The sequence below is a fragment of the Hemibagrus wyckioides genome, linkage group LG08 (genome assembly GCF_019097595.1).
Source record: "Hemibagrus wyckioides isolate EC202008001 linkage group LG08, SWU_Hwy_1.0, whole genome shotgun sequence".
Taxonomy (NCBI): Eukaryota; Metazoa; Chordata; class Actinopteri; order Siluriformes; family Bagridae; genus Hemibagrus; species Hemibagrus wyckioides.
The window spans coordinates 18,080,450-18,092,500 of NC_080717.1; the positions used below are offsets into that span (position 1 = coordinate 18,080,450).

At 38.6% G+C, this 12,051-nt stretch overlaps 1 protein-coding gene across 2 annotated transcripts; it reads left to right on the forward strand.

The window, feature by feature from the left end:
- Positions 1 to 235: 235 nt before the first annotated feature.
- ap1ar (adaptor related protein complex 1 associated regulatory protein) lies at positions 236 to 10,778 on the forward strand. Of its 2 annotated transcripts, XM_058397605.1 has the most exons (10): positions 236 to 560; positions 1,043 to 1,091; positions 1,195 to 1,221; positions 1,324 to 1,349; positions 3,799 to 3,895; positions 4,232 to 4,330; positions 4,689 to 4,741; positions 5,449 to 5,522; positions 6,674 to 6,796; positions 9,010 to 10,778. In XM_058397605.1, exons 1-10 carry the CDS (start codon positions 490 to 492, stop codon positions 9,276 to 9,278), a joined length of 888 nt encoding a protein of 295 aa, XP_058253588.1. In that variant the 5' UTR covers positions 236 to 489; the 3' UTR covers positions 9,279 to 10,778. The 2 variants fall into 2 exon arrangements, with proteins under 2 accessions (XP_058253588.1, XP_058253589.1); XM_058397606.1 differs by lacking the exon at positions 4,232 to 4,330.
- Positions 10,779 to 12,051: the final 1,273 nt, after the last annotated feature.

The window sequence follows — 12,051 nt, forward strand, 5'->3', positions numbered from 1 at the left end:
ACTTTTCTGAGAGAAAAACCTCTATTAGACAGGGACAGCAAATAAGTATTAAAAAAATAAAAATAAATAAAAGTCAATAAAAACAATAATAATAGATGCCATAAACGAATGTGTGGATTCTAATTATTTCGAGGAATTATATTGACATTTGTCTCCCCCTAGCGGTGATTCACGGTGGCGCATGATTTGAGCCAACCGGCTTTCCGTCGTTAATCATTATTCACGTGTCATTTGCCAGGAAGAGGAAACAATAGGTTAGCAGCCACCAGAGCTACCCGCCTTGTGGATGTATCTGCTGTATGAAACAAGTTCTAGCAGCCAACCGGCGGAGTCATTTCATTAGTAATCTGAAATGTATTCCAGTGTGTTGTTCTCTTAGCGCAGGCCATGTTTCCGTGCAGCGGATAGGGAGATCTGTGTGGAATGGGAAAGCAGAGGCTGATATCTGATCTGCTCCCTGTCTGTCTCTCTGTACTTTGACACAATGCCATGGGGAACTGCTGGACTCAGTGCACTGGGGTATTCAGGAGAGAGGCGAACAGGATCCAGAGAGGAGGAGGGTGAGTGTGATAGATACCTTCGATCACTGAAATGACCATAAAAGTATTGTTAACTCTTTATATGTAATGTGACATTGTTTGACAGAATCATTACAGAAACATGTGAATAACCCAGCTACTGAATCTGAATCGTTTAGGTTCTGAATCTGAATCGTTTAGGTTTAACTGAAAAATAAATAGCAAGCCAATACTGCGCCAAGACTTTATTTTCATACAGAACATTAAGTTGCTATGACTGTGTTTTATTTTTTTTTTACCTTTAATTTGACAGCTAGCTAGCTAACATACGTGTTATATAGTAACAGAGCCACGCCCCGTAACCCAGCCCTCCTCCTGCTAGTTAGCCAGTCAGCTAGCTACATAATTAACAGTAGCCATTAGCTGCTGTCACACTGCCGGCCGTGATATTTATAATTTAATAATAATAATAATAATACTTTAGTAAAACGTGTTCCTGTTTTTGTTTTCTTCCTTGTCCACAGGTCTAAGTACTTCAGAAGTGGCACAACTGGAGAGCACTATACAATAGAGGTCTCACAAGTTATTATTTAATTCGTTCTCCTTTTTGTTTGTTTGTTTGTTTGTTTGTTTGTTTGGCATAGAATGACCTCATCTTTTTTTATTGTTATTACAGTTTGAGAACCTTGTAGAAAGCGATGAGGTGAGCACTGAATCATTTCCCTTCAGTCAAGTCACTTCTTGAGAATAGTGCTTTATAATATTATTTATAATATTAATATAATAATGTTGGTTCTTCTTTCAGGGTGAGAGTTCCCAGAGTTGTGCCAGGTATGGAGTTTTTCTTTTCACACAGTTTATATGAACCATGAGGTTATACACTGATCAGGCATAACATTTTGACCACCTGCCTCATATTGGTGTTGGTTCCCCTTTTGCTGCCCAAACAGCCCTGACCCATCATGCACTGTGTATTCTGACACCTTTCTATCAGAACCAGTATTAACTTCTTCAGCGATTTGAGCAACAGTAGCTCGTCTGTTGGATCGGATCACACGGGCCAGGCTTCGCTCCCCACGTGCATCAGTGAGCCTTGGCCGCCCATGACCCTGTCGCCGGTTCACCACTGTTCCTTCCTTGGACCACTTTTGATAGATACTGACCACTGCAGACCGGGAACTCCCCACAAGAGCTGCAGTTTTGGAGATGCTCTGATCCAGTCGTCTAGCCATCACAATTTGGCCCTTGTCAAACTCGCTCAAATCCTTACGCTTGCCCATTTTTCCTCAGCTTTGAGGACAAAATTTTCACTTGCTGCCTAATATATCCCACCCACTAACAGGTGCCATGATGAGGAGATAATCAGTGTTATTCACTTCACCTGTCAGTGTTCATAATGTTATGGCTGATCGGTGTATACAGTACAGTATGTGTGTATAGGTGCAGCGTGGGTGTGAAGTGTCGGTTTTTGTCGATAATTCCAGGAAGGAGATGTTATGAATAAGTAGCTGTTTTATTCACCACAGGGTTTTGGTTTTGGATGAATGTAGATTTATTTATTTTTTTTTGGCTACACTGTTAGCCATTTTCCTCAAAATGTATCCTTGTTTGTCTCAAATGTGTCAAGTTAGGTCAAGGGCAGTAACTGAAAAGTAGATAAATGAAATACATTTGTTCAAGACTGTGGCACCAAATTTCAGCACAATATAATTGCAATGTTACGTGTTAATAGCCAGCTACCTTGACACATCTACTTACACAAACATTGACCACATTTAGAATAATACAAAACTATAAAGGCCAAATTGTAGGAAACAGAAATGATTAATTCATTGCTTAGCAGGGTTTTTAAGCTATGCAGTCTGTAAAGGTTACTTCACCTCCCGTCCTAGTCTTTCCTTCTTTGGTCACGTCACATTCTCATAGGCTGAAACCATGAATTTTGTACCATAAAAAGAGATAAGTTCATCTCCTGAGTCTTCGGCTTCGAGTCGTTCGTTCGTTCATCACGTGACAGCCCCATAAACCTCAGCTATGTGGTCTGTGCCGGAAACAGAAACGATTAGTTCATCTCCCAAGTCTTCAAAATGAACGAATCGTTCATGAATGACACATCACTAGTATAGTTTATGTCCCAGATTTATATATTTCTGTGAACCTAGTTTGTGCAGCTGTCTACATTAAAAGCACTGTACAATGAACAATTCAGTGAATTGAATATCATTGGGTAACACAGTTGGCATTCCAAATCAGTTTTCTTGCCACTAAAATGAAACATTCTGGAGGGAAAACGTTTGTAAAAAATATTCACCGGGGTGTGTGTGTGTGTATGAATCGTGTCATAGGAGATGAATTTCCATATTTCCATGAAGTTTTCTCAAGTCTTTCGCATAGCTGAACACAGCCACATCTAGTCAGCAGCAGTCGGTATTGCTCATATAGCCAGGAGTTGCCAACTCGCATTAAAAATTGAATGGTTTCCGGTCAGTTTGTCGCTGTGAGTCGGTATGAGTCACTGTGAGTCAGTATGAGTCACTGTGAGTCGGTATGTGTGAACATACTTATATTATTTGAATGCACTAAATTATCCCTAGATGTGAAAGAGGTGCCACGTGATTGACTGCCAATCGACTTCCTGTTTAGGATCCTGTTCCTGGGATAAGCTCTAGAAACACTAGGACCCTGACCAGGATCAAATGGTTACACGAGATAGGTGAAACATAAAATATCAAAAAGTTGAGTATCCACAGCCTTAATGGGTTTCCTGTTTTTGGATTAGTAATTGGATTAGTAAATATCAGAGAACAGTCACAGAATGTGTGCAGTATTCCAGGTTTTGGGAGCTGTTTATGGACCAAACTGGTTTCAGGGAACCACTTTCAGACAAGCTATGAAGCTGATAGTGGGCAAGGCCTTTGTGAATATTTAAGATTTTAGAATAGGAACAACCTGATTCATTAGCAAACTGTTAGTGATGTGTTTAAGGACCATGGAAGCTAAATTTTGGATGTCTTTTAACGTGCAGTGGATTTTACATGAAGCAAACAATAAAGTGTGAGCTGCAGAAGTGTACATAATAGTTTAGTAGATTAACTACTGTTATACCCAGACCATTCCATCATGATTTTTAATAAAGCACATCTCTGAGCAAGTGAGAGTGATGATGCATGATGAATGAACAATGCGGTCAGAGCTCTTCTGGCATATATAACTTGGAGATGTAGAAACTATGGAGTCTCAAGAGGGCTATGAAGTCTGATCTTTATTGTATTTGGCTCAGGCCCATCAGTGAGGAGGAGATTGGCCATCTGAAGGAACAGCATTATGCTGCTATTGCCGATAAGCAGACACTGATCGATGAGAAGCTGAATGCAGAGGTATGGCCTGTTACCCCTGTGCCTCACCTTTTGTTCTTACTGCTGTTAATCTAATACAAGTAAAAATCCTAAAGACATGCGAACATCACATAATCTCTAGTTTTTTTTTTTACTGTCTATGATTACCATACCTGGTCCAATTTCAGAAAATAATTAAAAGTTTTTAAAATTCATCAAAACATAACAGAATTTTTAACAAGCCTACCTTTTAGTTTTCTTTATTTCCATTTGCAGTCTGTGTTGCTTTTTATTGCTTTTCATTCCTGCTATTCATTATGTTCCTTTGTTCGGTTTCGTTACTGTCCCCCTTTTTGTTTTTGTGTTATTTCTGCCCAGTTAGTGGCACAAGAGGAGAAGTTAAGGCTAGAAGAGGAGGCTATAGTCGCAGCTCAGCGCGAGGCTGCGAGGCTCGCAAGGGAGCGAAAACTAAAGGAGGTGAGGCGTCCACACTGAGCACGCCCAGCCCTTCTCTTATCCTCTTGCCATACTCCTGTCCTTCATCCTGCTGCTGTTGTATTTAGGGAATAAATATTAGTAATATAAGTACAACAGAATTTCCCTATCCCTCTTGAACATTTGTTCTTTATGTTGCTTGTTTCCTTATTTGCAATCATTTTTTTTATATTTTCCCCCCATTTATGCATATTTCAGTCTGCAGGGCCCACAAAATGGAAATATGATGTTGTAATTAAATGTAATGTGGCTGTTTTGTGTGAAATTTGAGCAAATTTATGATCAGCCATCTGTCTCAGTAGGCTGTCATTACTAAAGTCGTATGTGTTTTTGGAAGCAGCAGCTTGCACAGAAGAAAAGCGAGGCAGAGGGCAGCAGCTCACATCTCAAACAGTAAGTATGAGTCGCACTTGGACATGAACATATTATGTAATACCCTGTAATATTGTGGAGTGCAGGATTTCGTGTAAATAAAGTCGTTATTGAAATTGTTGAAAAAAGGAATAATTGAAAATAAAGGTGTTAAAGCAGAGAAAACCTCTGCACGGTTTATAAAAGGAAGTGCTGTTTACATATAGTTGGTCAGGGGTATGATGAAATGCATGTCTAGACATCAGCTTAAGGCACTCAGGATATACACAGCACTTAAAATGAATATTGTTATGTAGCCAGTTTGTGTAAGACTTAATGGTGTGAAAGCTCCTCTCACACTGTTCTATCTGAGACACCCAGAGCATATATCATTTTATCGATATCAGCGCTGAGGAAAGCTGGACCTCTATGTATCTAGCATTATTGTACTTTTCTGGAAAGGGGATAACTGTCTTGAAGAAGCACAACATTGGGGAGAGCAGGAATAATGTGGATATTTAATGGATTCAGTGTCAGTAATGTGATGGAGAGAGCTAGGTTGTAGGTGGGAATTGGGAAATGGCCAAAAAAAGAAAAGACAAATGGTCTGTCTTGTTTTGTCGTCAATTATTAATGAGGTATGTGGATTTTTTTTTTTTAAACTAAAATAGAAACTTGTGCAAAAATGTTCTAATCAATAGACCTTTATTTAGATCTGTGAAAGGAATGCACTGTGTGTGTTTCTGTAGCAAGCCATCGGGAGGAGACTTCGAAGCATACCTGCAGAATGTGAAGGCTCAGTCAGAGGCATTCCGCAGTAGCCGTAAGTCCTCTCCGTCCGAGTGATTGGACAGTGACAGTTTGTTCTTGCTCTGTAAAAGTGTATTGAGCAAAACCACACCACCCCCAAATGAGCTACTAATTGCAAGCTAGCAGATATTATCCCTCAAAGTAGTGATTGTAAGATTCCACTTGAAAATAGACATGGACTGCAGTCAACATTTACAAGCCATTTTTAAAGAAAATCACTGCTGCCCTTGATGTATATCTAGCTCTACCCATCTGGAGAAGTGCTCTTAGATATGCTCTTCGTTTGTTTAAAAATGAGCAAATGGTCAAGCTCACATAGGATATGTTAGCAGCCAATCACTTTAACTCAGATTCGTTTGTTAATATAATGAGTTAGCTTAGACATCACAATAAGCAATATACCAGAAAAATTGCAGATTTCCCAGCTGAAGGTGAAGGACAGTTTACAGCAGAAGAAGGGGGATATAAGGTGCTGATGCTGGATGAGAAAAAAGTGTCAAGATGGCTGAGAACACTCAGGTGGATCAGACATCTTACAAATATATTTTCCAACATTTTAAAAATTCACCCAATTCTTCTAAAGCGGCGCCGCATTACAGGCCAGAGGTCATTTGCTGTCGGCTGGAAAAGCTGTTAGTGTTCCATTAAAAAAAAAAAAAACCCTAGTCTTCCATTTGAGGCGATACTATCCTTCTAAATTGTATACACTAGACAGTAGAGTGCATAGGGTAAGTGCACACAGTGTAGTAGGTCATTTTGGATGCAGCTATTATAATGTCATAGCTACTAGATGGTTTTTAAGAGTGCAGAGATTACTCCGAATACTTAGTCCTATCAGTCACCCCCTCTCAACTGCATTCTGCATATGATTGTAAAAATTACTTTAAATACGTTAGAATACATACATGTGATCTTTCAGAGTATTATCTGTTTTGCTAAACCTAAGACTGTTCAGGAACTCACGCTTGGAGCTTGAGGAGAGAATACTTACCAGCTTGAACTTGAATACTAAAATGGCATCGGTGGATCAGCTTGCAGACATCAGAAGCCTTAGACCGACATTGGATACCTTCCTCTTAGTATAAGCTCACTGTGGAGATGTAGCATTAATCACATATTTAATTCCTCATATGAGTAATATTCATGTACTGTGTCTATGTCCAGGACTGTCCTCAGAGACAAATCTGGTGACTCCTAACACAGAGAGCAGCTGGGATTTCACCTGCAGGACTCGCTCCACTAATGATGATGCCACCTCGCTTGACCTCGAGTGGGAGGATGAGGAGGGTGAGGAAGAGCTTCTCTATTACAGACAGAATTATTGCATAAGTATTGCTAAGCCTTAACTATTTCTGTGCTAACTCAGAGTACTGATGTCTGCATGAGGAGAATTGTTTTTAAGAAAATTGTTTTTAACCTTCTTGTACCTGAGAATTCTTACATGACTGACATTAAATAGTTATATTATAAGGCTTAAAACCAAACAGCCAACCACAAATTTAGTCTATACATATGTATATAGATTTACTGATCACATGAACATGATATAAGTATCATATGCATACGCTGAATACTATAATGTACTAAACACTATAGTATGCATACGATAATATGGCCACTATATTGTCGGTCAGTAGCACAAGAGATAACGTGTTTGACTATGGATCAGAAGACTGTAGGCTTTCTTCTTTAGTGCTGTGGCTTAGTCGCTTCTAGTAAACAGGAGCTGTTTGGTTCAAATTCCAGCAATGTCCGATTCAAGACTTTTCTGATACTGCTAAGCTGGTTTTTGCGAAGAAAAGACTCACTGTAATGCATATGTGGCAGAAATAAAGAGATTCTTCTATATACATACAGTATATACTCACTGGCTGCTTTAATAGGAATACTCCTATATGTAATTATCTAGTCAGTCAATCATGTGGCAGTAGCATAATACATTAAATCAAAATCAGTTTTGAACAGCTGCAGATCAGTAGTGATGAGCTCCAGTTAATGTTCACAGCAAACATCAGAATGGGGGGAAAATCTGCTGTTGTTGCTGGAAGGGCTAGTTGGAGTAGTTCAGAAAGTGTACATCACCTGGGATTTTTCACTCACAAAATCTACAAAAACAACAACAACAAAAAACCATCCCGTGAGCTTCCTTAGTGGTGAGAGAGAATGGCCAGGGCTGGTCTGAGCAGACAGGAAGGCTTTCTTGATCAGCTGAAGACCACACCAGGTTCCACTCAGCTAAGAACAGGAATCTGAGGCTACAGTGGGGACAGGGTTCTCTGATGAAGATTGGAAAAAAGACCAGGTGATTGTTTTTCAGTGGTATAAATGAGAGCTGGAATATCTGTATCCATCTGGTCCTGAATGTGTCCAGCAACTATTTTCAGGTAGACGTATATCTGAAAACTAGGTACTTTGTAAGGAGGCATAATATTTGTCTATTAGCCTCCAAAATTCAGCATTCTTAACAAAAAAGTATGGCTGGTTATCCAAAGCAGGGAACTCACTTATTTTGTAGTTGTATTTTGTGCCTTGGCATTGTTGTTTTGATTTAGTTTCTGGGCTACAGATGGAATCAGCATCATTTCTTTTGGCTTCTGTTGTTTTGCTGTAGGAGAATAAAGGATACAAACAGTGTTTTTAATTACTATCTATTGTTTATTTAATATTTAAATATTACCTGTTAAATGTTTTTTTAAGGATCTGTTGATTTTTTTTTTTCTCTTCCCCACTCTAGTTAAATGAAAGTGAAGTGATGCAATTATTGTACATTCACATAACTGGGCTGTAAGAAATGGGGACAAGGATTTAAAGTCTGAAGCCTTCATCAGTGCTAAGAGTGGATGTTGATAGCTCAAATTTGGGCCAGAGTGCACTTATAAATAAACACTGTGCCAGTAGATTACTAACATTATACCTCATGTTGCTCCAACCCTGTCTGTGCAAGCACTTCATTTAAGTCCACAAAAACAGCAATAAAGAATGCTACTAAGATGCACTCATATCCAAGTCCAGACTCGTTGGGGATATGTTGTAAACTCTGACATAAGGAGGAAAGAATTACTATAGCACTCCTTGTTATATCATGGTGGAATCAGGAATTTACAGAAAAAAAGCTCATATTGTATATTTGATGCCAGGAAGGGTATAGGATGAGAAAAGGCCTCTGTACTGATGAAGCAATTTATTTATTTACAAAGTATTACAAAGCTTCTCTGAGTGTATTCAGCCTCTTCTTTTCTTATTCTCCCTCTGGACCATACCATAGACTAGAAATGATCTAACACTCTAGTTGTTCCACTGAACTGTACGCTTGAAAATTAGAAAAACTTCACCAGCTTTTTCCAGTCTTGAACTGTCTTGAATTGCGTTTGCATATTTTCGGCATTGTGCTGCTGTTGCATTGGATGACATGAATGAGCAGGAGCACATACAGTAAGAATAAGTACAAAGCAAGATGACTATCCAGCTTCTAAAAAGGCATTTTATTTTATGTTATGTAGGTATGAATCGGACGGGTGCTGCGTGGGAGCGCTCTAAGACAGAGGAGGACATCCTGCGAGCTGCACTCGGTCCTGCTGGTAAAGCGCTGGGCAGTGGGCCAGCCTCTGCTTCTGAGGACTCCAACGCTCTGGAATGGGAGAATGACTTTGTCAGTGCACATGCTGAAGACAGTAGTGAGCAATGTGACGAGGAGTTCGAGGGATTTGTTAACCCAGTACTGGACACTCCATCTGAGGGAGAGCCTAATTCTGACCAGCAGGACAGATAATCCCAGGCAGAAGTATAGAAGTTGTGTTGAGTCTATCACTTCACCCTGATATATTCTGTATGTTTTTCATTTAGCTTTATTTAAGAGTCAGATTGAATCAAGTGCAATTTTTAAAATTCTGGGCTGTTGCAGAAATGTTTTAGGGATGCGTATGAGGTTAACATACATGTTTGTAATTTAGTCATCGTAATTCATTCAACTTTTTCTTTTCTTCGTCCTTTTTTTTTTTTTTTTGCCTTTATCTTTACAGAACGAGATCATGAACGCAGTGGTATACCAGGCCTACCTCATTAAAATCGAGCAGGGGTACAGCAATGCTAAATGTTGTAATTTTTTGTAGCTTGCTTAAGCAAACTGGTGCCTGATATATCCCAGTCATCCACTCAGCATCATGCTGTCTTTTTCACATTGCAGCAAAGTATAGACTGAAGTACATAGAAATGCATTGGAAAATGAAGGGGGGGATTCTCCCTGTGTCCAGTATCTCTTTTCATCAGCATTCATGATCTACAAATCTTGTATAGCTTAAAAAAAAAAAAAAAAAAAATACAGGCTCCAAGTATATAGTTGCAACTTCTAAAAATGCCTCAATAACACCCTGTTTGTGAAAATGTAATGCATACACAAGTGCTTTTAAAGTGTGACATGTACATAGGCAACACCTTCGAGTTGCTTGATTTGTCTTTATACCAAATTCTGATGAAAAAAAAACATGATTCACATCTATATTTTGGACATATAAGTAGTTAGTTGTTTCTTGCCCAATTCTACACATTATTGAAATAATTTTAAAATATGTTTACAAGCCGGAATGCACTATCTTAGATCACTTGATAATTAATGACAAACAACTGCCGTTAATGTTTCGCATGTCTGTACAAAAAAAACTACAGGTGCAAGGTGTAATGAAATGTGTAACTATTGGGTCTCTATAGTGACAAAATTTAATCTGATTTATTAATGAATTGTGGTGAGAAAGGATTCTATTGTTTGGCCCATGCATATGAATATACAAGACCATTTTACCATGTTTAAAAAGGAATATACTTTTATTTTTAAACAGGTTTAAACTATTTTGTGCCTAATTGTGACACACTGCACACTACCCACACTTCACCTTGGGTTAACAGTGGATTTAGAGCTTTAATGTTTTCTTTTTAATGAAAGGATTGGTGTAATTAACTAAGCCATCCCATAGTTAATTTTTTTATAGTCATTGCCACTGGTTTGTGTAAATAGACTGCTATTAGAGTGTGTGGCATTAAAATCTTTTTGTAGCATTCCAAACATTAACTCTTTAAATGTGAAGAGCTCATAGAATTGCACATTTTTGTTCATCTACATAAAAGAGCACATTTTATATCTCTCTGCAAATCTCACTGATTGTGAAAACATAGAGGACAAACATCAAATACACCCGATACCCCTAATATACCTGTAGTTTGGGGAATTCTGTCCTCTTGCAGTTTGAATGCTAATAAAAACAAACCAGATCCGAAACTGTTGTGGAGTGATTTATTTTTCATCATATTGCAGCTGCAAATAAACTGTTTTCATTTCTACAGTTTGGTTTTGTTCTTGTTATTCAATCCCTGGTAACGTGGAAGTCCAGGAGATTGTGATAAATAACATACGCATTTCAAGGGGAGAAAATGTGTTCTCTGGGTATGTCCAAAGACATAATGTAGGCTGATTGGCATCTCTAAATTGTCTCTCGTGTGTGTGTGTGTGCGCGCATGCTCTGTCCAGGGTGTCTTCTGCACTGTGCTTTGTCCCATGGGATTTGCTCTAGGCTCCAGGCTCCCCGTGAGCCTGTGTAGGATATAGAATAAGCAGTACAGAAATTGGAGGGATGGCGTCTGGTTGTGTCTAGAGGTGTGCATTAGGACTGAGATCCTCCAAAATTCAATGCAAAAGTCACACAAGCAGGAGTGTGAATTATTATTTATTTATTTATTTATTTATTTATTTTTATTTATTTATTTATTTATTTATTTATTGTGCAACCAAACAGTAAGATATAAATATTGTGGGACAAAGAAAGACCTTGTTTCTTAGTAACTGCTTAGGAAGGATTTTTAATATTTTGATATATCCTATGCAGGAACAAAACAATAATAATCTAGCTGAGACTAGTTCTGATTTTGAGTGGTAATTGAGGAACTGTCAGAGTCACAATTCACAGACCATATGCTGAGTGCTGGCATTTGTTCCCCCAAACCACTACCCCCGGCCCTCGAGTGGTTCCAGATGTATTAATTTAATATAAAAACTGTTTATGCCACACCCAGTTGCTTTACATCTGAATACAGGTACAGATGTGGATGTTTGGAGAAATAAATAGACTCAGATATATCTAGTGCTGTTGTGTTACATGCCTAATAGACACACAGTTAGAGGTAGGCAATCCACTGACCGGCATGTTTTTGGAAATATGACAGATATGGAGCAGTGAGGCAGCAGTAATACACAATAATGGACTGCAAAAAATACTGTATTACAGTGCAATAAACAGACATGCAATTAGAGAAGACCAAACAGCAGATGGCAGTATTGTTGCAGAAGTAAATGTGATAAACCTGTACATCTATAGCTGCTGTAATCCAGCCTTAATATACTCTCACTGTCCACTTTAATAGATACACCTGCTCATCCATGCACTTATCTAATAATCCAATGATGTGGCAATAGCACAATGAATAAAATCAGACAGATACATGTCACAAGCTTCAATTAATGTTCACAACAAACATCAGAATGGGAAGAAATGTGA

Coding starts and splice junctions, on each gene's coding strand:
- ap1ar (XM_058397605.1), top strand. CDS start 490: ATGGGGAACTGCTGGACTCAGTGCACTGGGGTATTCAGGAGAGAGGCG. Junction 4,331..4,688: donor GGGAGCGAAAACTAAAGGAG/GTGAGGCGTCCA, acceptor TTTTGGAAGCAG/CAGCTTGCACAGAAGAAAAG. Junction 5,523..6,673: donor AGAGGCATTCCGCAGTAGCC/GTAAGTCCTCTC, acceptor GTCTATGTCCAG/GACTGTCCTCAGAGACAAAT.